The 27,238-nt window shown below is 45.9% G+C and overlaps 1 protein-coding gene across 1 annotated transcript; it reads right to left on the bottom strand.

Moving 5' to 3' along the window:
• Window positions 1–432: 432 nt before the first annotated feature.
• On the bottom strand, window positions 433–27,238 carry boc (BOC cell adhesion associated, oncogene regulated). The gene is made up of 18 exons (XM_047337842.1): window positions 26,869–27,238; window positions 13,933–14,061; window positions 12,970–13,242; window positions 9,048–9,194; window positions 7,742–7,885; window positions 7,058–7,351; window positions 5,659–5,931; window positions 5,309–5,577; window positions 5,060–5,225; window positions 4,533–4,592; window positions 4,047–4,256; window positions 3,546–3,721; window positions 3,161–3,383; window positions 2,877–3,062; window positions 2,572–2,783; window positions 2,391–2,479; window positions 1,755–1,909; window positions 433–1,499 (listed from the first exon to the last, which is right to left on the bottom strand). The coding sequence occupies exons 2-18, from the start codon at window positions 14,042–14,044 to the stop codon at window positions 1,327–1,329; spliced, it is 3,162 nt and encodes a 1,053-aa protein (XP_047193798.1). The 5' UTR covers window positions 14,045–14,061; window positions 26,869–27,238; the 3' UTR covers window positions 433–1,326.

Below are 27,238 nucleotides of genomic sequence, written 5' to 3'. Positions count from 1 at the left end.
GTGGATGCATAAACAATGTATGTTGCAGGATTTTGCAGAAAACTACTGAACCAATTGCCATAAAACTTGGTGGAGGGATGAGGCCTGAGCCTGAGAGGAGCCCCTTCAATTTTGGAGCAGATGTAGAATAAGGAAAAGTGACGTTTTTTATTATGTTCTATCTTGGATCACACCCCACCTCTTCACAAAATTTCATGTAAATCAGTAGTTGTTTTTGCAATAACTAGTTGAACTAATGAACTAACAAACGCAGACGAACACATAACTTCTATGGTGGAATTAATAAATATATAATATAATAAATATGTTCAATATATATATATTATGTAATATATCAAATAATTTAGTTTATCACAACACTTCCGTTTCTCTTTGATATTTCTACTATAGGAACACTTCACATGCCATAGACGGACACACGAAGCACACGGATCAATTTCATAAGCTTTTATTTACATGCAATAGTGCTCCAGCATGTGCAACCATAAAACGGCTATATTTAAAAAAAACAAAACAGGGAGTGTAGATTCAGGATCTCCTTCATTTCGACTGCAGACGTCTCTGGTAAAGACTTAATACTTAATGCACCGACCTGTGAGGGAGGAACAATAATAATACTGACACACCTGTCACAGCGCCCTCACCTGGCTGACATTTGGTAACCAGCGAATGAGTAAACACAGAAGCGGTTGCAGTGTAACGTTCAGCTTATCAACGACTGAGTTTAAAGATATATTCCAGAATCTCTCCCATTCAGTGACACAGAATAAAAAAATAAATAACATACAATATATAATCTCTTGTACACTACTGAAACACAATGATTTATGTTGCATACACGTGTTAATAGTTTGTTAATGATGAACGAGGCGTAAAATACGTTTGTGTTACTGCTATACAAAATGGTTCTTGAGGACGTGATAAAGCAACAGCGAAGAAGCACCTCCTGATGTCACACGGCATCAGACTGGTTTCAATGGTCCCTTTTGACTCTGTTGCACGTAAAGCTAAGCACCTAAGGCCCACTGAGGATGGAGGTCTATGAGGAATGACGTGAGGAGGGTCTGGACAGGAAGTGCTAATTGTCTAACATCTTATTTCCCTCCTCAGGAAACGCAGACAGCGTTCAGCGTTCAGCGTCACATCCCTTAGTCCGTGACGCAGTGAGGGGGGGGCAGCGAGAATAAAGAGTCTTTTTTCAATATGAAAATAACCTTATATACAGTATAATCAGACAGCTATGTACAAACACATAAATATATAAATATCTGTGATACAAAAATAAATATTTTCTCTCGTTTTCTTCTGCTTCTTTCAAACAGTCTCTCATGCATCTGTCGTGTTGTCGCTCCCTTCGTCCTCGGGCGTCGCTTCATTCGGGAGGATGCTCACTTCCTGTATCGTTCCTGCGTCTAGCGACTGCGGCGTCGTGGCCACCGACGAGGGCGTGGTGAAAATCCCCTCGTCTTCTAGAGATAAAAGAGGGAACGACGCCGACTCTGTGGGAAGAGAGAGGTGAAGAGCACCGGTCAGAAAACGTAAGGGTAGGTTGTTGTTTTTTTTAAGGAAAAATACATCAAATCAAAATCTTCAGCTTGAGTCAAGTTGTGACAAAATAAATTCAACTAACAGTCGACTTCTAACGTTTTCACACCATGTCTCAATCAGGAAATGGAAATTATCTATATGTAAGACCCAAGTATTGGGAATCTAACTTCACTTCATCAGATATTAATAAAAGACTCCACACGTACTTTGAGTGATGCCGTCGTCCTCCACTTCATCTCCGTCACAGAAGCTGCCGTCTCCTCCGACCTCCAGCGAGTCGAGGAGCTGGTGAGAAGAGTCGAGGAGCTGGTGAGTGGAGTCGTCGGGGGAACAGCACGTCTGTTGGTGATGATCTGCACCACTGATGAAGATGAGGAACAAAGCAGGGTTTACATCCAGGTTGTTATGGGAGGAAGGAGCAGGACACTTCTCCAAATGTCCCAGGAGACATTTTCAAAGAGTTTATTTATCACCTGGCTTTAGAATTTATTTATATCATTATTGGTTACCATGTCATTTTCTATGCATTTGTCAAATTGCGCAAATATATGAATATGAAAGAGTAAGAGGAGAAGAAAGAGATGTATAATGAAATGCATGAAACATATTTGGCCTTTTTGCCTCAATAAAATATTGACAACAAATAATTGATCATAACTAATGAATAATTAATGTTCTGGCTGACAAACTAATCCTTAATAAATTGATTGTTCTGGCTCCAGTTAAGATAAACATAAAACTAAAATCAAATACGAAAAATCATCAGAGAGTAGATCTACAAAATGTAAAACATAACTATTTCCTGTTATCCTACAGTAAAAAAGTTTTACACATAAACGTACCTGGTGGAGTAGTGGTAGACGGGCATGTGTCCATTTGACAGCGGCCGTGGCAACAAAGTGTCGCACTCCATATCACAATCCACCTCATTCTGCAAAGAACACGAGCATTCACATCATTATTCAAGGACTCAAGGACTTTCTCGACAATCACAGCCGGTTAACAACTGGGTCTTTCTTGTACCTGCTGCAGTCCTGGCAGACAGTGTGTCGGGTGATGAGGTTTTCCATTCGGAATGTATTCTCCGTTCCCCGGGTAGACGCCATGCGGAGCCGTCATGTGGGCGTCCAGCGGGCAGCGGCCCACCAGGGCGAGTCCCTGAAGAGGCACCATGGTGTACTGACATGACGACACGGGGGTGGCCACAGCAGGGAAACACAAGTCGGACGTTTGCTCTGAAATAAGCACAAAAAAGGAGAATTACACGGATAAAGAGGCTGAGACGTGATTTCCTGCAGAGACCCGAGGAGCTGCGAGGAGCCACTCACTCTGTTTGGCCCAAGCCCTCCACAGGCAGAAGGGGATGAAGGCGACGATGATTAGGATGAAGGTTCCCAGGACAATGCACACTATGAGGTAGGGGAGGTCGCCGGGCCGAGGCACCAGTCCACTGGGGAGCCCAGAAACAGTGTCTGGGGACTGGGATGGATCAGTCCGCGGGGAATTCGGACGAGCTGAGCAAACAAAACGTGGAGAGAAAAAGGTCAACAGGACTGTCTTACACGGACTGTGGGACTGTTCGGTCAAGTTCGAATCAGCCAAACGGCCTCACCCTTCGTTTCAAGGATCACCACGTTCCCGAACTCGCTCTCGCCCTTCTCGTTGAAGCTCTGCATCTTGATGTCGTAGGCGGTCTCCGACTGCAGGTCGGTGATGTAGTGCCAGTATTTGTCTCCCTCCACCACGTCCTTCTTGTAGTCGCTGTCGTTGTCGCTGTCTGTGGGCCGGTAGTATATGTAGAAGCCGTAGATGGGCGTGTTGTTTACAGGAGTGTACTGTTGAGGGAAAAATTATATTTGTTACATTTTATTTTGTGATTTCTCCAGGAAAAAAAAAAAAACACACTTAAGTTCTCACCTGCCCCGTGATCAACAGTAAACAAATATCACACTTTTATTTATATTTTTTGGGGTTTTGCATTTCTCCTCTTGACTCACCGTCCATTTGAGAATGATGGTCGTCTCATTGATGGCTTCATTGTAGGTGATGTAGGGTCCATCCACGGGGCGCTCGTGGGTTCTCCCGCCCACCACAGTGTACGCCTTCGAGGGAGCGCTGGGAGGACTGGAACCGATCACGTTCACCGCCACCACACGGAACTTATAAGAGGTACCTGCAGGGAAATGGATAACCATCACTAATCTGTCTCTGGGGGCGGCGAGCTGCACTGAATGGAGTTATATGCTGTGTGCTGTCTAATGATGTTTGTTTTCACATTACTCTGTTTTCCTTCTCGCAGCGAATGCAATTCAGTTGTGGCTTTGATTGATGGCAGCAATTACAGAAATGGCTCTAACAACATTCATTATGCTGATGAATTTACGGGGCCGTGGGAATGTGATGATGCAGGACATCGTCGTCGTAATTACACGGGGCGACAGCTCCACTTAGTCTGTGAATAGGAACAGTGTTTTAGGTGCGTGTAATGGCGGACCGACCTTTCTCCAGGCCCGTGATCTCCACCGAGAGCCGCGACGGAGGGATGTTTTCCACCGCCGTCACCCAGTCCTCTCCGGCCTTCTTCACCTTCTTGTACTCCACCCGAAATGACTGGATGGGGAAGCCACGGTTACCGCGAGGAATCCAAGTCACATATGCGGATGTTTCCGTTGCCGTGGAGACCGTGGGCTTGTCGGGGGCCTCGGGAGCTGCAGCGGAGGAGAAGCGGTGTCAGACGGAGGACGACATCAGACATAAAACTCAGACAACTTTCTGTAATTATGACGAAACACACCACAGGCAAACTTACTGGGAGCTCATCCTCCAGTGACGGAGAGGAAAGAGAAGTCGAGAAATGTTCGTGTTAGTCAAAAGGAGAACGAGAAGCAGTTTTCAGTCACAGTTATCACAGCAGGAGTTAGTGTCTTCGTTAGTTTGGTTAATCAGAGGAGACTTTGCCACAGGAGCAGCTGCAGGACACTTACGAGAGAGACTCGGGGAAGGAACGGCCGGAGTCTTCGGTGGATCGTTTTGACCTTTCCGACCTGGAGACACAAGAACATCAACAGTCACATCAGAGTTTAAAGAAAGAAAAGACAGTCTGAGTCATGTTTAAAAAGACTGGTGACACTCTGTACTTTTGTGTTTGCCCACAAATGCCATGATTTGACCAAAGTCTGTCAATACCTTCCAACTGACTGTGGCACACACGGAAATTTAATTTGTTCCCACAGAAAACATAAATCTTTGAAAAATGACTCATGAATTTATCCCTTTATTTAAAAAAAAAAAAAAAGGGATCAAATGGTTTTCTAAATCTGCTGGGAACTGTAGTTTTCAATCAAACCTCGCTCAACAGGAATAAATACTGTGAAGTAAATAAAGTACCTTTACAGTAATTTACAGTACAGTGTCGCTGTACATCATAAAGAACATGTAAGATACTGTAAAGGGGCCTATTGATGGTACCATTATTGCTCGAAACTCTGCGACTGCTCTGACAGTGTCGTACCTTTGCCGGTCCTGAATGTCATCATCGCAGGCTGTCCCAGACCTGCACAGTTCTTGGCGGCCATCTCCACTTCATACAGGCTGTCCGGCTGCAGCTTAGCCAGGGTCAGCTTATGGAGGGAGCCTGAGATGCTGCTGGAGGTCCACTCTGCTAGAGGGTCTCCCACCTGACACAGAAAATGTGCATGTTTGAGTAAGAAGAGGCTAAAACTTAAATTAGTTGAATTTGAGAGTATCCCCCTTGTTGTACCTTTCTGTATTTGACCATGTACTCCAGCACCGGGACTCCTCTCTCGTGCCGCGGCCTCCAGGTGAGTTCATAATAGTCGGCCTTGCCTGTGCGAGGCTGGCTGAGGATGACGGGGGCCTCTGCAGGAAGGATCTGTCCTGGCAGCTCGGAACAATCCAGAGGCAACATGGCCCCTGTGGCCCCGGGCCTCACCGGCGGCTGCTCCCTCAGCACCTTGTCCGGGCTGAGCGGTCGATAGATTGAGGGTAACTTCCCTCTGGCTGAAATCCCTTCAGAGACAGAATCAATTAATATCAACGGCTGTGAAATACAATTAAATCTGCGATAAATGATAAAACTGCGTGACCTACCAGTCGATACTGTGATGAGGCGGGCAGATGCCTGCGAGCTGCCCACCCCGTTCTCAGCCATGCACTGGTACAGCCCGTCATCCTGAGGGCCCACGTTGAAGACGCGCAGCATCCGCGGGGTGAGGCGATGGCGAGGAGATGGGGCGAGGGGCCGAGCGTTGTGGAGCCACATCACTGCCGGGGTGGGCTTGCCGCGGGCCTGACAGGTGATGCGGACGGTCTCGCCGTACACGACCTCCGGCTGCTGCAGCTCCACCGTCACATGTGGAGGCTCTGAGGGAGCGAGCGGAGAAATGGAGTCAGACACAGAAACAGACGGAGGAGGCTGAGCCCGAGTCGATGTCTTCAAATGACTTGTTTGGTCGGAATAGATTCAAAACCACCAAAAAGATATCTGTGGTTTATATTAAAAGCTGAAAGCATTTAATGTTTGGTATTTTTGCTTGTTAAATAACTTCAACAATCCATTTCTGTTTAATCATTTCAGCTCTGACAATGTCACATGTGTACGAGCACGTGTGTGTGAGTCAAATCACAACCGTGCACATGTGTGTGTGCAGGCTATAGGACTGGGGGGGGTGGGTATGTAGAGCCAGGCCAGCTAGTTGATGGTTGGCTGCTTGTGAATAAGGGAAAGACAGAGCTCATTACAGCTTCTGCAGCTCTCTGGCTTTAATTAGAGCCAGCTGCAGGGAAATAAGCCCACAACACACACACACACACACACACACACACACACACACACACACACACACACACACACACACACACACACACACACACACACACACACACACACACACACACACACACACACACACACACACACACACACACACACACACACACACACAAAAAACAGTCATCCATAACTTAGCAATCAAGTTGTGCTACAGAATAGCGAGCTCTGTCTCCACCACCTCTCAGCCCAGGCTTTCGTGCTCCTCACACACGGGTGCACGCACACATACAGACCCCCTGTCTTCTCTGTCCGCCAAACAGGAGTCAGTCGAACTATTAAATCCATAACACAGACAAAACTCTGACCAGGAAAATAAAAATGCACTAAAGCTGCTTTCAGATGTGCGTAGAAATCCGCAAATATTCCTGAAATTATCCAGAGGGGCTGCAAGTGAGAAGGCAAATATCTGAGTCAGTTGCTCTGGACATTGCTCGGATCTTTTCCTGCCAGCCCCCTAGTGAAACTAACCAAAACCGGAAGGCAAAATGTTAAAGGCAAACTCCGGAGAATGCCCGAAAAATTAGGTGTGGACATTTTCCGGAGTTCATTACTCTGCAGCGATGTCATGACAAACCTTTTTTTTTTTTACAACAATTATAATTTTTTTTTTAAAAACAATGATACAAAACATGCTAAAGCAACTTTTTGCTCCCTCACCAAACACTTGGACGTCGTAGAGCACCGTGGCAGAGCTCGCTGAGCCGATGCCGTTGTCCGCCCGGCAGATGTAGGTTCCCGAGTCGCTCTCGCCCACTGCATCGATCAGCAGGTTGCTGAGCAGGAAGCGCGTGTTGTTATGGAAACGCAGGTCCTGCCCATCTTTTGCCCAAGTGACCTGCGGGGTAGGGATGCCACTGGCGACACACTCCAGCACCAGCCGCTGGCCTTTGGTCACCATGATGGAGCGAGACGCCGGCGGATAGATGATCCGAGCGGCTTCTGACGTGGAGCCTGGAAGAGACGAAGAGAGTCTCAAGTTTAAAGGGCTTGTAAACCTGTTGTTGATTAAATTATATCTAGAACACAACGAAATAAATCAAGATGCGAAGTCGAAGCACTTTCATCTTTGACTTGAAAGCTGCGAAAGCGTGTTCGTGTTCTTTATCTCCTGCGACTAAATGTATTCAGGCAAGATCGGACGATAGAAGTCACACAACTGGCAACAGTAAGACACATGTGCACCACATGTTCCTGCTGCTACCAGCTTTTTTCTGTTCTTATTCAACGAGCAGTGGATATTTCAGTATGACATCTAATTACATTTTCTTTAGATCAAGTTATACTAATAGAAAAAACCTTCGCTGTTCTTTCTTAACATGTGTGTCAGAGACGGAGACTCACGGCGGATGCGCAGGCGGTCAGCAGAGGTGGATGTTTTGACTTCCTGAGTGATGGGGTTGTACGCAGCGCACTTATACGGCCCCTCGTCGTCCTGCGTGGCGTTGGCTATCTGCAGGTTCCCTGACGGCATGATGAGGTAGTTCCCTGCAGGAAAGAAAAAAAATTAAACAGATGTCAAAAGGGATGTTAAGTCCAAATAATCCAATAAATTAATCAGTTTCAGGCTAAGACTTCTGTAGGGGGAGTTGTGCTTTTAATGGCTTGAAGACAAAGATTCAAAACATTTTAAGTATTTTCCTTTATTTGATGAATAACCTTCCAGAAGGGAGGGAGATGTGCAGTTAAGGTCCCAGGCTGGACTCAAGCCAGGGGACACTGGGGTTATGTGGTCTGGACCCGGCCCAGGCTCGGACAAAACATTTTTGAAATGGTATCTTGGTTTGGGTCGGGTTCGGTCACGTTGGCCGGACTTTCTACTTGATTTTTTAAACGCAGCACGTGTCTGTAATCAGGGAAAACATCGGGCTCGGGTTCCGACTCAAAAAACAAAATGCCTCTCGAGTCCAAGGGAAGGCTCCGCTAACTTTCTCTCGGGCAGCAAATTACAGCCTGATTGTTTTCTTCTTTCTTTGCACAACGCACATATGTCAGAGTTAAAGAGCAGAACATCACCACTGGAGATCGAATGTGCTGTCCTGAGGATTCATAGAGGACAATGTGGGACAAAACAAATACTGTTGCTGTTGCTAAGTGTTTTGAACTTATTCCTAAACTTTTTGCAAAGATACTGGCGATAGTATATGTAAGAAAATACAGGGTTATGACTGAGACAGAGAGCAACCCCAGAAAAGTGAAGTCCACATTGTGAAACACTGTAACATGATTCCTATGTGCCATTCTACAGCACGTCTGCACCGTCGCCAGCGGCCACAAGGTGGATCCCACGGAGTGCGACCGCGAGCGGTTGTTGAACGCTAGTCAATGTGGTCTTCATTTCCTCGGAGATAAGCTGCAGATATCAGTACCTACAGCTCGCAGGCATCATCAACATACCAGACACAAACCACAGGAGCTTTTCTTCTCTTCCAGCCAACTTAGAAGTAAATAGTTTGAAAAATAAACAGCTGCATTCCCATGTTTCAACACTGGAGATAAATACCCTTATCACTGGGTGTATAATGGGCCTGATAGCAGGATTATAGCATTCTGGGAAATTTTAAAGATAGTATGGGAATGAGGAGGGAGGCAGGGAGAGAGGCGGAGGAGGATCATGGGAGATCCTGATGAGAAAAAGCAGCTCTGGTACCTTTGGACGTCTCCAGCCACTCCTGCTTGACGCTGTAGCGGACCTGAGCCTTGGGCTGGCTTTCAGGCAGGTGGCATTCGATAACAGCCGTGTTGCCCTCGTCCACCTCGATGTCCTGCTGGTCGTCAGGCTCGAAGTCGCGCAGCTCTGGAAAACACACGGGCAAGAGAGAAGTCAGTTTGACAATCATCCAAAGAAGAGCCTGACCGACACATGAGCGGATATGAGAGCTTTGACAGACATGTTGATGTTCATGTTTGCAGATATTCACAGATATTCACAGATATGAACCCTTATTTTAGAGATTAAACATGTGCATTTGTGTTTACATTTCTGTTTATAAATAACAGAAAAAATTCCATCGCACACATATTTATCACAAGTGCGTTGGAGAAAAGGAAGTGAACCAAACTTTACGTGCAGTGGTTCATTTGTGACGTTTCGGTGCCTTTGCCAGGTTGAGCACAGAAATAAATCACTGATAGCGGCAGGAGTTTTTTACCATAATGTTTGATAGATTTTTCTACTACTTTTTTTTAATTAAATTTCTAAATATGTGGTTGTATTTGTGTTTTCTTTTTATTTATAGTTATTTACAATAAGGTTTAAGGTTAAAATGTCAAAAATCTAAACTCAATTACATTTTTCTGTCAGTGTGATGCCTTAGGAATCAACCAAGTTATATTTAATATATTAGTAGCTGATATTTTACTGGATTTTTCCTAATACTGAATGTGAATCACATCTAACTACACATGTACACAGCTTTAGAAGAAGAAAACAACAATATTCTGAGCTATAATAAACTGTAATAACCGAGCGGTTTCCATGTTAAGTGCCATTCACATCAGCCCCATTGTTCATAACCACATTTCCACAAGTTCTCTGTTGAGCTTCCTATATAAATAAAATCCTCCTCTACCTCCGGTTAGTCTCATTTCTTTCCCACTGCTCATCTTAACGTGATCCGACTGAAGACATTTTCACACCGGTTCATTTTCTGTTTTATTCATTCCATGTCACTTCAGATGAGGCCGAAAAGCCTGAGAGTGGTGTCTGTAACATTCGAGTGGGTGTAGTTAATCCTGTCCAACATTATACTGCGACTGGAGCCGCTCGAGACTCTGTGGGAAACGGAGGAGTGAGATTACTGGGGCCATGTGCTGCAACTGTGTCCCACAGACACGCAGTCTGCACGCCACAGACACCCATCTGACCTCTGACCTCCTTAAACCCCCACCTGAGCGGCCCCGGGGCCTGGCCACAGAGGGGTCAAAGGTGAGAGGTGTTCGTCCTATAAAGTTTCACAGAAAGATATCCAGTTTGCGTTCGGGGAGGAAACGGCAAGAGGAAAAAAAAGGACAAACGCTCCAAAATCTTAGCAGGGGACATGCTGCCATTTTAGAGATTTGAAGCAGAAGGAAAATAACATGAGACAGAGGAGGAAAAAAAAAGGAAAGGGAGCAGACAGAGAGGAAAAAGAAAGTAGCCTAACAACTGGAGAAATTTGTCATGATGGCGTCCAGCAGTGAAATGAAAGATAAATAAAACTTCTCCGGGAACTCAATTAAACATCCAGCAAGCCGTTGTTGATTTATTCTTAACAAACACGCCGTCTCTCTCCATTCTTTCCAGAGGTGCTAAAGCCGGTGTGTTTTTCTTGGACCGGCCGCGCTCCCTGGCAAAAAGTCCGAGCTGCTGGTGCACAGACACTCAGCCGAGGAGACTTTGAATACGGCTCTAATTCAATAAGCAAAGTTTGGTTAAGGCCACGGTATCTGCTGATAGCGACGTCGCCGTGATTTACTCAAAGCGCTGAGCAAACAGCGTCACAGCAGGACGCTGATTTATTCACCATGCGTCCTGGATCCGTCCCTGTGTCTGGGGGGGTCCAGACACTCATCGTCTCCGACTCTGTTTCAGCTCTTATTCTGAAAGATGAGAATCCCAGCCAGGACATGTCAACCAAAGAGTTGTGTGTGTGTGTGTGTGTGTGTGTGTGTGTGTGTGTGTGTGTGTGGTGTGTGTTAGAGGGAAAAAATGTCAAGGCCATGTGGCGCTCCATTTGCTAAATCAATCAGGTGCTGTTTTTACAGCCACCTTCCCCCCTCTGCCTCCCCCCTTACCAAGTATCCATCCATCTCTCCTCCATCTGCCTACTTCTCCCAGAATTTTTTTTAAATACACCTTTCAACCCCCCCCCCCACCCACACACACACAAACTGCACTGCCCTGCATTCTTAACAGGAACAACCCTGCATGTGTGCCTTTCAGGTGTGTGCGCGTGCATGCGTGTGTGTGTGTGTGTGTGTGTTCATCCTGCAGGAATGGACGATTGATGGTGTTCATAAAGTGCTGCAGACCTCCCGCACCAGCGCTGTTTGGCACGGCCGACTTTGAAATATTTGTAGAGAGACAGTGCATTCATCATCTTTATGTGCAGCAGTAGGAGGCCCGCGTGTTGTGCATCTGAATTATAACGTGTTTGTGCAAACGCTCACGTTGTGCAGATACATGTCTGCGTCTTCTGCAGCTAAAATAAACGGGGGAGGGTGATTGTCTGCGTAAGAATTCGAGCGAGGAGCTTTTAACCGATGCCAAAACAGCAGAGATTCTTCGGAGGCGGATAGCACGGAGGGTCTGGAATCAACCTATCCTCATCACAAAAAACATGTGCACACAACTAGGAGGGCTCATATGGAAAGGCAGGCACGTACACACTCCCCATGGAGCAATTCCTTGGGCGGTTTGGGGGTGGCCGAGGAGAAGCCGTTATTAAATTAGAAACGTTTTTTTGGGAAGGGGGAGGCAGGGCGACCAGTCTGGCTCCACATGTGGTTATCGCAACAGGATTCATCCGCTACTGGAGCCATCAATAACTTGTTTAACGCCTTTGTGCGCGTCTCTCATAACCACCACTTGACAAAGCGTCACTCAGCAGAAGTGAGGGGAAAAATTAGAGCGGGATGTGAGGAAAACAAAAGAGGAGGGGAGAGTGAATGATAATGAAAGGAGGGAAGGGGAGAGAAAGTGACAGGGTGCGGAGTGAAAATTGTGCGAGGGGAAGAGAAATGCGAGCGTGTGTCATGTTATGGAGGTGCTTCAAGGAAACAGGAGAATGTGACATCCCGTCTCATCTTGTCTCGACTGGCCTGGAACACAGCCTCATACATCACAACCCTACATGTAAAACAATACAGTTAACAGGGCTGCTGCTTTTAAACTAACGGTGTGTTTTAGTCAGGCACACACCCATATCCTCTGTCCACCCCCGCACACACATCTGCCCCCAAACCTCTACCCAATTACGGGGCCATAATTTCTGGCGAGCCCTGCTGTCGGGGCCTGTGGAGAGGAATGCGATGTTGTGGGGAGAAAAGGGGCCAGTGGAGGTGGGGAGGGGGCCCCCAGGCTGAGCTGTGGTCCCTTCTTGCTGCGCGGACTGGCCCCGGCCCTGGGTCCCCTCCATTCCTCCGGCTCCAGTTACACAGCTTCAGGCCCCCTCCTGAGTCCCATGATGCATATCAAATATAACAACACACACTCAAGAGCAGCAAAGCACTAAAAATGTCAGTGTGGAGAATAATTCACTTTAACTCCATTAGATCAATATGATACAGCAGATGTTGTTCGTCAATGGAATGAATAGATACTTTCTGAATCCTCAGTTATATCACAGATGTGCCACAGTTTTCCATCATCAGCACAGAAACTGTCGCTGGACCTTTGTAACAATCAGTGGAAAAGTACGAGGTTTACTCACTACTGTTGCTGAAGTTCTTAAAGAAACAAACACCGCCTCTTCACTGTTTTTGTTTTACTTCGAGAACATTAAGTCAAAGACATTCTGACAAACCAAAAAAAGGGGCCAACAGGAGGGCCTGTGTATATTTGCCGCAGCTTTGTGTGGGCAGTTACTCACTGGCAGCGGTGACGTTAGCGGGCACACTGGCCAGGGCTCCAGCGCCGGTGCTGGCCACACACTGGTACCGCCCCAGCGTCAGGTTGGACAGGGCGGGGATGAACAGGCCGACGGGGCCGAGCACGACGCCAACATCCCCGTCCACCAGCTCCTGGTCGTTGAGGCGCCAGCTGATGTTGGCGGAGGCAGGTCGGGCGCGGCAGCGGAGGTTCACGCTGCCGCCCAACTTCTGCACCACGGACAAGGGCTCTTCGGTGAAGACGGGGACCTCATCTGAAGAAAAGATCATAAAAGTTAGAAAGAAGCAGATCAATTATAGTTTTCTTTCTTTTTGCATTTGATTCCAGTAAGTGTATAAAGACATTTTCTGAGTGCATGTAATGTTGTGAGTAATAATCGGGAATATGAAGGGAATAATGTATTTCCTACTCGTGCAAACACCATAATAGAAATAACGTCTTATTCAGAGTAAGGTCAATAGTCGGAATATTGAAGTTTTTTAGTTTGGCCTGGAAATTAAATCAGAAAGTTGTGAGAAATCCCTTTTAAGTAATAATCAAATCATCAAAACAGTTGCAATGTTTCTTTTAATTAACTTATCAATTAATGGGGTAATTACTGCAGTTCTACATCTTTCAATTTTCACTTCACCCTTGGTGGCGAGTGCAGCTTATTGCAAACTACCTTCTGCTGCAGATATATTTCAAACAAACTGCTGTTGCTGCTGACAGACACATTAAACATTTCCCTCCCTGTGAGCCACACTGTTTTTATCCCTGGCAAGATTTATCCTGTACCAGGTGTTTGGAAAAACTAATGTAAAGGCATTCATGCACTTGAGCATAGACAGAGCCTGTAATATGTTCCCCTGCAAACAAATGAAGACTTTTTCTTCTTCTTTTTATGCAGATTGTTACTTTGAGATCCAGTTTTTTTTTCCAACATCTTGTTTCGTACACTCACCGGAGACAGAGGCGCCGCTCTGTAGGCAGCACAGTAGTACTGCACCCAGAGCACACAACACTGGAGCCCTTCTCTTTTTCATCCACGGAGTCCAGTCTCTCGTTCCAAACATCTTCCATACACTACCCCCTGAAACACACAAACACACAGGAGAAGGTTAGAGTCATTTACAGGCCTGATGCACACAGAAATATCAGCATGAACCATTTTCTTTGGACAGAAACACAAACCTACATCATCCATATAAACATTGAGTCTTGATTTCATACATAACCCCGTGTCTCTCTGCTTCTATCTTAGTTTTATACACATACACAAACAGGCAGCCATTAACGAAACACAACCCAGGCGAGGAGGCGCACTCAGCAGCCCCCTCAGCAGCCAAACTCCAGACACAAATAAAGCCTTTCTTTTCTGTCAGCCCCCATCGCACCGCTGACCCCCATCTCCTCCGCCTGCACCCGCACCCATCCAGCCCTGCATCCATCAAAGGGGCGCCCTCATTCTGCGGGCCGTAACCCGACCCCTCCACCTTCCCACTCAGGTGTAACCGATACAGGTAGAGGGTCCAGGAGGGAGGAAGGGAAAACACACAGGTTGCATTAAAGAGTCGGGACAAAGAGCAACTAATGAGAGGCAGGGCAGGGGGAAATATAAAGCACAGCAACGTGCAGGAGGAGAGGCGGAGGAGCGGTGGACTCGCTCACTTCGGTGCTGTTATGAATATGGAGACGATGGTCAGTCTATTAACAGTTAATGCAGAGAGAGGAGCTTTTCTCTCTCCCTTGTCGTTTGCTGCCAAGTTTCCCGAATTCTTTCCTGTCAGGTTAAACTAACAACTTCCCGTCAGAATGAGGAGGGTGGTCCTGCAGACCTGAACCTCTCCCACATACATACAGTACATGTCGCTGAACATGCACACACACACACACACACACAAATGGGCAATGGCTACGGTAAAAATGGAAGCAGCGCAGAACTTTCTCATACATATTTGTTCCGATCTTATTATGGCAGTGCGATGATTAATGAGGCCCGGAGACGAGGGACTCACACACACACTGGGGGCCAAAGCAGGACAGTAAAGGGATGGAAACTCTTACAGCGCACCTTCATCATCTAATGGCAGCAGTTTAGCAGCCTGGCACGTTTTTCGAAAATGAGCAAAGCGGCGTGCTGATGGAAAAGCAGCTGTTAACGACACAAACGAGGCCACACGTTTTCTTTGGACATCACTGAGGAGTGTAAAAAAAAATTCTAGACTTATTTTCCCAACTTAATTAATCATTTTATTTATTCATCAGCTGATTATTTGTGCCACTAGGGAGTACAACCCTGATTTCATCTTTAAAGTTGATACAACTTATTTTTCAAACATCCAGCACAAAAGGAGAAACATTAGCATTCATTTGGATTCGTGTAGGTGGTCTACTGGAACACTTTAGTCCAATATTCACTCTCCTTTTAGCTCAGTTTAGGTCTCCACCACCTCTTTAGCTGCTTAATGCTTCACTATGATCCCCAGCTACTCGTTTCAGGTCGAACAGGCAGGGTACAGCAGATGAGAGCTGAATGAGTCAATCGAAAACCGTGACCTTAAAGAGGCCTGTGTTAGTTCCTAATAGTGACTGACCTCTTTCACATATACATGATTGTTGATTTAGAATATAACAGCTTTAAGCAAAAAAGCCAAACAAGGGATTTGCTGCTTTTCTCAGTTCTGTAACCTTTATATCTTTGCTTTGGGAAAGTTATTCGGACAAAACGAGCCATTTGAACAACACTGTGAACTCGAAAGCTGTGGCAGACATCAACCCTTAGTCGCAGCCCTACATACATGTTCAGTTTCATTTACTCACTGGTCTCCTCAGAGTGGCCCATCAGTAGTGGGCTGACTCGGTAAACAAACAGCGAGCTACTGTGGGGACGAGGAGTGAGCATAGGTGAAGGCCTGTGGCTTCTGTGGCCGCTCGCTGTATGGACACAACCCGAGACAGCTGCCCATTAAAGACGTACATCTGTATCGAGCACCTGTCCCGACTGCGAGGGTCGCTAACCGTAAACCACACCGGTGAGTCTGCCAACTGGACGCGCAGCGGGACACGCTACCTCAGCCTCCAGACTTCTTACCTGTCCCTTCAAAATAAAAGCAGCAAGACGGACACAAAGAAAGAGCTTTGTTGCAAGAGCAACATGAGAAGGCCCCTCGTACATCATCACCCCCCCACAACGAAAAGCCTTCCTCCTCCGAGCCCGTCTGTCTGATTCATTAGTTAGCTGGGTCCTGTGTTTGCTTAGCAGATACCCTTCCACAAGATGAACAGTTGGCCTAACATCCACGTCCAACTTTTTCCATCCATCCATCCCAGAGAAGCTACAGGCAGAGAGAGAGAAAGAGAGCGAGGAGCCTCCTACGCATCAGCGAGACTGATAAAAACCAGAGCATAAACACAGACAGCTCCACTAAATTAAGGACCGAGAAATCGTGAGTGTGTGAGAGAGAGAGAGACACCAATAATGAAAAGCACAGCATGGCAAACACTGTGTTAGCAGCTTTGTGGTATTAAAACATACTTCAGTGACAGTTCTTTGAGGAGAACTGTGTGGATTCTTCAAATCTGTCAGTTGCAGTGCAGAAGTATGATGAGTGTACAGAAGAGCTAGTTCTGCAAAAATGTTCAAGACTCCCAAAAGGCCTTTTCGTTTTTACTTTGGTATCAACTGAACTGCGTCTGTTGCTGCTGAAAGTTGACTTTTAACGTCTGATCCAATTCATCGTCCATTTTCTGTTTGTGTTTAAAGATATAATATGTAGCAATTCTGCATTAAAATGTGTAAAAACAACTGGACCTATGTTATATACCATGTTGTCTTGCACTTGTACTCGCTAAAACTCTCCAAGTAAACTGCAAATGCGCAGAACGAGAAAAGGAAGACAACAGCTCCCATGATCCCTCGCGGTTTGTTATTGTTTGGATTGAGAGACCACTAACGGAGAAAAGTTACATATCGTACATTTTAAAGTATTTTGGCATCTCGATTTATGAAGTTTTCTTTAAAAACTTGAGCTGCTCTTCAGAGTATTACACAAGGTATAATTTTGGTATCAGTACCAAAACGCAGGAATTCTTTCAACACTTCCATCTTTAATATTTTAGTCGATATGCAGCTCTAGCAGACCTTACTGACCAAACTCCCCTGAGCCACATTAAGTATAGTTTCTTTTATCGATTACATAAGAAGGAGCAGCTGATTCTTTAGATCGGTTAATAGACAATTGTCAACTCATTTTGTTCGAGCCACATCAATCCTTGCAATCATGTTATCTTAGCATAAAGATTATGGCAATAAATTCCCTGCACTTAAACATGATATTGGAAAAAGAGAGCTCTGGTATTAGATGGGAGTTCACATACCAAGACTTAAGGAGTCAGTATTGTGAGACAAAAGGTTTGTATATGGATATCTCAACTATTAACACAAGAAAATGGTCAAATGTTCATTTCAATGGTCACCACTGAGAGACCAGAGAGCATCCTGACTCGTATTCTGCTTGTGGAAACTCGTCCCTCCCCTCAGGGACTTAAGACTTGACTTTAACTTGTTTTGAATAACTTGAATCGGAGCCAAGTCAAAAACAGCTCTGAGCACAGGTGTCTGTGGGTGAATTCGTGTGCAACATCTGCGGCGTACAGTAGATATTGTTGAGGGTACAAGGTTTTTTTGGGGATGTGGTGGTATGTGTGCGTATGTGTGTGTATGTGTGTGTAGAAATGCATCGTGAGTGTAGGTATCCGAGTGCCTAATATGTCTCTGTGGTGGAGAGTCACTTGACAGAAGTTCATTGTGAGCGTGCTAAGTAAAGACACCGGGGCCCCTGTTCTCCTGGGCCACTGCCGGTCCCATTGTCCTGCTGCCTCCGTGGATAAATTCATTTTGACAACCCTGCTAATTGGATAAAACCAGACTGGAGCCTCCTCCCTGAGCTCTCACATTCCATCTGCTTTCTGGCATGGAGAGGACACACGGGAGGGGAGGAGGTGGTGGAGGGGCTGCAGGATAGTAACTCCTTCTGAGGAGCTGAGCTGTTGAATATTTATCACCTCCCGAAACCCCCCTTCCCCAGTTTTACGTCTTTTTACACCCCGTGTCCCCCCCACCCCTCTTCCATCGAGGTTCTCCAAACACCACAAAGCCCCCCTTTAGATAAACACATGCGGTGTCAAGTGTGAGGAGTGCCGGGGGTTCAACTGCCCCGCTCGAGCCCGCGGCCCACAATGCCATGCTGCATAGCTGCCATGCGGGAGGCCAGTTGCCCCTGGCGACGCTAACAGGCAGAACGCACCTTAATAGAGTGGAGAGTCATTGTAAAGCAGTGAGCCGGTGCACGGACAAAGACCCCGTGGACCCCGGGAGAAAGGGGAGACGCTACTCTGAAGGGCCCGGGGAAGAGCTGATGGGCCTTGCTCAATGACCAAAGAGGAGGAGGAGGGGGCTCAATGACCAAGAGGTTTGAGAGTAGTATGTGGAGAGTTTTGGAGGGAGGCGGGGATTGATGTGCGATGGGTGAAGGGGGTTTATGGTCGGAGTCGGGGGTGTGGGTGGTGGGGGTGGAGAGGTTGGCTGAGAAAGCAGAGCGGCGACTCAAATTAATAGAGAGGATGTCAACTGGCAGGCGAGCAGGAGGAGAGAGCAGGGCCTCGTCAATGAGAGGGTGTGTTTGAGAGAGCGTGTGTGAGAGCGTCACTGAATGTCCCAACATATTTTCCCCTCACTCTGTCAATCTGTTCGCTGGCCTCTCGCTCCGGCCCGGGGCCTGTGCCGAGCGCTGGTGGAGGACGAGGAGGGTCCCGGAGATTGCTTAACAAAACAGGAACACACCCGCTTTACCAGCGGACCATCACGCAGGGAAAGAGCAACAACACAGCAACAAGACATTCAAGGGCAGCAGACTGTTTTCATTATTGATTAACCTGTCAATCATTGTTTGGTCTAAAACTCACAAATCTCAAGTTCAAATGCTTGATTGTTCAATTTTAAGTGTCATTTCAATCTACAATGAATAAATTACATTTTTTAAAGATGTTTGTTGATCAACAAGCCGATTAATCAATTCATTGTTTCAGAACTTAATTGTACACATGTCAAGTTAGTTTTTTTATCAGTTATGTCACTTTAGAGTCAAACTCCAATAATACATAGAGGACCTGGCCCAATATAGTTTTTAACATGCAATCACTCGTTATTCACTTTTTAAAAGATAGAGTAAGAAATTGAATAAAGGGCCTTGAATGGCATGTTAGTAAGTTTAAAGTATGATTCTCTCATATCTGATTTGTTCCCCTGCATCAAAACTTAGAAATACAGAGATAATATTTTTACAGCACGTAAACGCTGCTTGAAGTGGCTTCTCTTCTTCAAAGTGCGAGCGAGACCTCAAACTGACGTGCAGAACATCCACTCTTCTTTGTTGTATAAAAACTTGGCAACCAAGAAATTCCTAATCTATTCCCATCCATCTCTCCGCTCCCCACGGACGAGCTCTCTCCGGCGAGATGAGAACCTTCTGGAGTCTTATCTTGGCATGAGGGCTCTGGCCAACAGGTGGAAAGAGAACCGGTCCAAATCCTCCACTCGAGACATCGCTCGTTCTCATGCCATAAAATTACACATCAAAAGCATCTAAGCATCCCTAACGAGGCTGAGAATTTACCCCCTCCTCCTTCATAACACACACACACGCTTCACAAAGTATTAACGAGCTATATGCTCGTCCAACCCCTCCTTTGCCCCCCCATACCGACACTAACGAGCTACAGAGCGTCGAGGATTAACGAGAGGGATCTGGAAAGACCCTGCAATGGAAAGAAGGGGGGCGTTCTAATCAATTAGGCACCGCAGCATTTGCATAATTTAGATAACGAAGCTGAATTAACCACGGAGAGCTAATTATGGTGCCACGGTGAACACACACACACACACACACACACAAGCACACACACGCATTCCGCTGCCTGGTGTGGGATGCCAGTGTGCCCACCGGGGCCATGGGAACAGGATCACATCATCGCAGCTTCAGGGGAAGTTTAAGCCAAAGAGATGGACCACAGAGTGATGTAGGTACTAGACAATTACATCAGAGGGAGGGAGGGAAGGAAGGGAAGACAGGGAGGGAGGAAGGAAGGGAGGAAGAGGGGCAGTGACCAGGATTGAAATAACTGATATAAGAACAGATGGATAGAGAAGGAAATTAGGATGAAAGAATAAATATAACTAGAAGCAAGAATAACAGGAAAGAAAGAAAGACATGAGTTAATAGGAGGACAGATGGATGGATGGACGGATGATCGAAAGAGGATAGGAAAGGAGGGTAACAGAAGGAAAGAAAGAAGGTAGGAAAGGTGAATGACAGAAGACGGATGGATGAATAGAAGGAATGTCAGCTGGATAATAGAAAAAGGAAAATTGACATAAGGAAAGGTGGATATGGAAGGAAATAAGGAACAGGGGAGGTTACCAATGGGAAAAGTGGTCTCAGATGTTGGACCCAACCATATATGGAAGGAGAGAAGGGACAACAGACAAATTGATAAGAGGGAAAGAAGAAGAAAAGATGGATAGAAAAAGGAAATGATGAAGAGGTTAGCCGGACAGATACAAGAAGTAGCTAACTAGCTGCAGTCTAGCTAGTTGGCTACACAGATAAACAATAACAAGAATAAAATCAAATATAAATGGCTGATCGAACAACTAACTTTACTGATGCATTAAAAACTGTATATATGATCCTCATGTATTTAAAAGTTTTGATAATAGATTGTTTGAATCTTTTAATCAGGTAAACATGAACTGAGTAGCTCCACATTTTTGTTGGGGTTACAGTGGGTTGTCCTCCAACCAAAAGGTCGGCGGTTCGATCCCAGTTCTCATAGAAAAGGTGATGCCCATAGATGCACTGTATGAACGTGTGTGTGAGAATGGCAAAAAAAAAAGAAAACTGTACCCATATATTCAAACATATCACTGTACAAAAACATATTGAGTATAAGTGTAACTTTCGTTGGTAGAAGTTGGCCAATTTGTGGGAAGCTTTAAGTGACACACACACACACACACACACACACACCACACACACACACACACACACACACACACACACACACACACACACACACACACACACACACACACACACACACACACACACACACACACACACAGGCAAAACTAATACCCTGGATTTCACAGTACTCATCACACAAACACACACATGCAGTTACATATTTCACTTACCCACAACCATTCTTTCCCTGCTTGTGTTCTCTCTCTCTCTCCATGCACACACGCACACGATGACACATAAGCAAGCAATCACACAAACTCCTATTACATGGTAAAAGTATACTCACAGAGGCACATAAATATGCAGACCTCAGGAAGTTTTTCCAACACCAAACGTCAACATGCGAGAAGAAGAAAAAGAAAGAAAAAAAAACAGGCTACCACTTATCCGCGACCCGAAAACACAAACTACATACACGCATGCACGAGTCACATACATGGAGTTTCATGGCTGTACGTGCATGTGCAGCCCCCCGCTCCCTGTGTGTTCCTGCGTCGTTTTGGGGGGGGGGCGGGTGGGGAGGATTTAAGGGGTGGGAGTAGGGGGGTGAAAGGGGCCCCCGAACTCCTTTGGCAGCTCATGCATCAGAGTGAATGGAACCAATTATAAATCAAGAGCAATTTCTCCCCATTATTCAGCAGGAGGGGAAAAAATGAGGGGGAGAGGGAGGGAGAGGGAGAGGGAGAGGGAGAGAGAGAGAGAGAGGGGGACCGTCTGGCCCCACAACTCTCAGTGGGAGATGAAGGACGGAAGAGAAAAGCAGAGCGAGTGAAATATTATATGAAAAACAGATACGAGGAGGCATTTGGAAATCGAGATAAGGAAGAGAGGAGGGGGAGGAGGACGAGGTGGAATGGAGAAAGGCCGTGGAGTTATATAAAAAAAACGGAGTTATATAAAAAAACGGCCGGAGGGGGAAAGTTATAGGAAAAACAGATATGAGCGTTATTAGAAAACAGAGAGGGGCAGGAAATTGAACAGCAAAGCGAGGGTGTGGGCCGTCGACTGCGTTCAAGATGGTGCGAGCCGACTTTTGACTCCTGACTGCGCCACGGTTATAAAGTAAAAATCCGCTGCGTACGAAAAGGAGTTTCTTAAAGAGGACAAACAGCTGGAGGAGGCTCGGTTCAAAGAGAGCTCTCAGTTTCAGAGGATGGATTTGTGTGTGTGTGTGTGTGTGTGTGCGTGTGTGTGAGAAAGACAGAGAGAGAGATGTGGTCAAGCACAGCTACCATTTGTCCCGTCACTCAGAGCCTCGGATGTGCATTATCCTACGGCAGAGCCCCGAAATATCATTAAATAAAAACTCCACAACCACACGATTTGCACGGCACACAGAGACGAGCGCTGTCAAATGGAAAATTCCAGCTGTGATAACCTCGGGGGCCCAATAACTAACTAATCTGGTGCCCAGTGATTTATTCTGTTGAATCATGTCTTCTCCTGCCAGTATGACATTCTTCGATGATGAGTTTCTTCTCTCTGGGGCAACACTTTAAAACTGATTATTGGATCAAGCGCTGGAACACGAGCCAGGTTCTTTTCTTGTCTCCCTGATGCTTTTATTGTTTCGTTCACACATGCTCGAGACAGGAGCACGGCACGCAGTGGTGCATCTTTTTAATTTGCGTTACAGCATGAGAAAGGATGGAAATGCGTGCAGGCTTCAGGTCTAACACCTGAACTGTAGACTCAGAATACACCAAATTAAGCAGAGTGTGTGTGTGTGTGTGTGTGTGTGTGTGTGTGTGTGTGTGTGTGTGTGTGTGTGTGTGTGTGTGTGAGAGAGAAGCAAATAAAGGGGATAAAGTGTGTGATGGGGGCCTAAATGCAGCAGTCAGGGTGCGACCTCGTGCCTGTGTGTGAATGATCTACTGGAGTGTCTGGGTTGCTTTTGGCTCGTAATAACAGCCCTCTAATCTTTGTCCAAATATCTGCTTTGCACACACAGGACTATTTGTCTACACACACACACACACACACACACACTTCACAGAGTCTGGAGTTGATCAATGAGCTAACAGCACTCACACCACACTCACAGTGTGTGTGTTTGTGTTTGCATGTGTGTGTCAAAGAGAGAGAGTGTGAGAGCGTGGTTTGGGAAACTTCATTATCCATTCAAGAGCTTCTTCACTCTTACTTTGAGTGGTGGAACTAATCGACTCAACTGGTTTTAAAGACCTTGGACGATCAATAATCAGCCGTCAAGTGGATGCCTGATTATATTTATGACACGCACACAAACTAAGCCCTGTTATTGGAAGGGTACTAAATAATCCCCCTTTCCAACTCCCCGTCAGAACTTTCTCCTTCACTATTCCACCCTTTTTTTTCAAACCTTACATTCCTCCCTCTCTCTGTGGTCCTGGCTGACAAGGAAGATCATGAGCAGAGAGGTATGCAGCCCCAGGGGAGGGGTTTGGACCCCGGCCACCTGCCGGTCCAGGTGTCCCTCTCTGGTTATCCAATGTCTGACTGGACACAGGAACCCTCCCGGGGGCGCACAGGCCCGTACCCGAGCCTCCAATCTGTCAGCACCGGAGGACTAATGCACCGCATGTCAACAGGCCAATAATGTCCAGCTCCGGGAAATGAGGCAGCCTTCTTTGGCCAGGAGTGTGTTTTCCCTGCTAGTTTATGACTAGTCGAATGATCCAGAATAACTCCCGCTGATATTATAAAGGTGTAAACTCCCTCATACAAATGCTCTTTTCCTCTTTTTCCTCTGTGTAATCCTAAAACGACAATGCAGGTGAGCCTTTAAGGGCCAAAATGACAAGCAATACATTCCTGTGCAAAGATAATCCTGATGGGACAAGAACTGTCACTCACATGCACAAAATCCTACACACACACACATATTCTGCCTAAAAGCCGTTATGGCTGCAGGAGTGTACCCGCTGTCACGGAGATGAAAGCATGCCCTCAGGAAGGATTTTTTTTCTCCATTGTGAATTTACACCGATGCTACACCCTTTACAACAACAACGCTGCAACTTTCCAACACCGCAGTCAAAACTCTCTGATCACAAACATGAGATCGGAGCAGTAGCAGCAGTCCACGATAAAACCGCCGGCTGTTTATACTCTGACAAATGCATCTGGAAATCCATCTGCACCTTAAGACTCTGATTTACCTCCTGGTGAGAAAAGTAAAATCCTATCCTTCCACTCATATCTGACATCATACTTCAACATGGCACAGTCGACGTTATATATATATATATATATATGAGCAGGAAACTATTGCTATTGGCTGCAAACCTAAATCCACACAGTAACTTCTCTTTACAAGGAGACACACATATACGAAAACTCAGCTCCAATAGACTGGATGAAAATCTATCCGACAGATTTTGGCCAAATACGCGGAAAACTAGTCTCCACTACACGTCTGTTTGGCAGGAAACCAATAGTCAATCAAATTAAGTTTCAAGATCAGGCTTCACTGTAAAGTTCTACCTGGAAACAAACACATCAGACTGTATCGAAAATACAAGGAAGTTAGTTTACAACCTTAACCTGGAGATGTGCACATTTTCAGGACTTTATACACCTTCAAAAGTGTTTTTCTCTACTTTTAGTTTATAGCAGTTGTGGCCTGTGACTTTATTCTAAAAGGGTTTGAAAAACACAAGTCTATACTATAACAAATCTATAGGGATTTCACCTGTAATATTCAGTTATGGATTTAATCTACTTTATAGTAGTCCAAGTGCAAATGTAAAATTATCAATGATCATCTGTCACCTCACACCATATTTATACCTGATTATTTGATCTGAGCAACGTTTCAGAACCCAAATATGTTAGTTTGTTATCATATGTCAGAATAAACTCAAATATAGTCAGTTTTCCATCACATATAACCAAAAAAACAGCAAGCTGGAATTATGGGATATTTGCCTGAAAATGACTTGCGTGACTGAAAGAAAGTTGCAGATTAATACTTTTTGGCTCAAGCTTTGGGTGGAAGGAGTATCAACAGTACCACTTCCGTACTTCCCAGCAATAACTCATATTTTGGCAGTGGACTGCAGCCTGAGAGCTTTTCATTCAGTTGCACAAGCTGAATTAATACAAGCATGGTGTTACAGTATAGAGAGGGACTTGAAGTGTATATATGATGTGCAGATATGGATTTCTTGTATTTTAACCCCTACGTTATGACACTAGGATGACATGAATGTGAGGATACTGTGACGGGTGCATGGCTGCTGCAAAACTGATCATGAACTCCCATAATTATGTTTTTCCATCCAGCACATAATCAATCAAAGGGGCCGTGGCAGTGTGAGAAACAGGCAGATAATCAGACTGAAATCAATTAGTTCAACTTTCATCCTCCCGACTGCCAGAGATGATCAACAACAACAACCAAACCAACAAGAGGCTGCTTCTCCGGGGGTTTTTTTATTTTTTTTTACTGAGACCAATTAATTCCCTCATAAGCTGTGCGCCTAATTGGAGGAGGCCAGGCCATTCGTTTCGACTTTTAATCCAAGTGACATTGATTCAGTGGGAACAATCGGCTGCTCTTGTCTGAAGCCATGTCTGTCACTGGATCGCCCGAGGTTCCTCCATGCGAGGCGCAGGAGGCTTCATGTAATCCAAATAACAAAACGACACCTGGGGTTGGAAACTTGAGCCCCTGCGGCTGTTCCTGCAGACCTCCACCACCACCACCACCTCCTCCTTCTCCTCCTCCTCCTGCGTGTCCTCTGTGTCTCCACCGGGCCCCCACGGTGAGTGACACCCCGGCCAACACTCATTAGCAGGGCCGGTGAGGATTAAGACAAACATTTTCTCATTAAAGCAGACCTGAATGAGGGACTGATATGAGGAGGATCTGTCCTGGATGCTGTCACTGTAATGGAGGCTTTGTTTATTCTGAGGACAGGAGTTTGGGTGGAGGAGGGAAGGAGACAGAACGCGCACAGGTAGAGTTGTTGTTCCATGACAACAGGATGGTGAGGATGGAGGAAACAGGATGTGATGTGGGGCCGTTTCAATCTTCATTTGCAGATGCATCTTTGGGAAACTGATTCCTCAAATGAAAACAACACCTTCCTTAATATAATGGGCATTGTTGCCGCACAGCTGACATAACCTGAGGAGACTGTTCGGAAGCCTCCTCACGCACAGCTCCACTCCTGCACTCTCATATGATAACATGGGGGTAAATCTGGCAGAGCTTCACCATGTCTGTTTTCTGTTACCCTATGGGAACCGACTATAGGCTGCGGCCTGCAAAGCGCAGACACACTTTCACCCCAAAAATACGCACAAACGTCCAAAAACACAACCGCGAATCTCTGCGACGTGTCACAAAAGACTGATCCTCACCCTCGCGCATGTATCGTGTTGGAAGTGATAACAAATAAAAGCGGAAAGTTGTGTTCGGGAGACTACGGGACGCGGAGTTCGAGCCATCAACAACAGGCTAAGCCCGTGCGTAAAGTTCACTTTTCCTACTTTAAACCAAACTCCACAGACCGATCAAGCAAACACGCGCACATTAATTCAAGTGTAGATGATCCGTGGCGCGGATAGTTTGTAGTAAAGTTTGCGTGAATCAATAAGCTAAGGAAAAACAAACCACAAATGTAGCTATCGCCAACGTGAAGTAGTCATTTAACACCAAAATCGCAACTTTTTACGCAAACTAAGGATCGTAAGAGTTGGTGGAGACTCCCGTGAGACTGCGAACACGCACACATAAGCACACAAGTTGGTATAAGTTTATAACACAGGCTGATAGTGAGGGGAACAGCGTAAAAACACGGAGCGCATGAAGGGATAAAACTCACCAAAAGGCTGCTCGCACCTCGCTGTAGCCTCCCGATCTCCTCCCGGCCTCCTTCCTCTCCTCTGCGCCGAGATTTAGTCCCAAACAAGAAAAGCAGCAACAGTTTTTAACTTCTCGTTTCCCTCTCAAAAAAAAAAGCCTCGCTGCTTTTTTGGGTAATTTACTGCGATGCCATCGACATTTTTCTCCTTGGCTCCCCCAAGTTCTCACATTGAAAGGCCGTTTTTGGATGACTGAGCTCTCAAACAATTCTCCCTTTTGCGACGCCTTTTCGGGTCCTCCCACTTCCCAAGCAGGAGGAGGGATCTGAACAATGGGGACTGACTGGCTCCCAAAATCCCCGGAGCTGGGTCCTGCGCGTTTCTCCACGC

The sequence above is a fragment of the Hippoglossus stenolepis genome, chromosome 19 (genome assembly GCF_022539355.2).
Source record: "Hippoglossus stenolepis isolate QCI-W04-F060 chromosome 19, HSTE1.2, whole genome shotgun sequence".
Taxonomy (NCBI): Eukaryota; Metazoa; Chordata; class Actinopteri; order Pleuronectiformes; family Pleuronectidae; genus Hippoglossus; species Hippoglossus stenolepis.
This window is presented reverse-complemented; position numbering and strand designations above follow the sequence as displayed.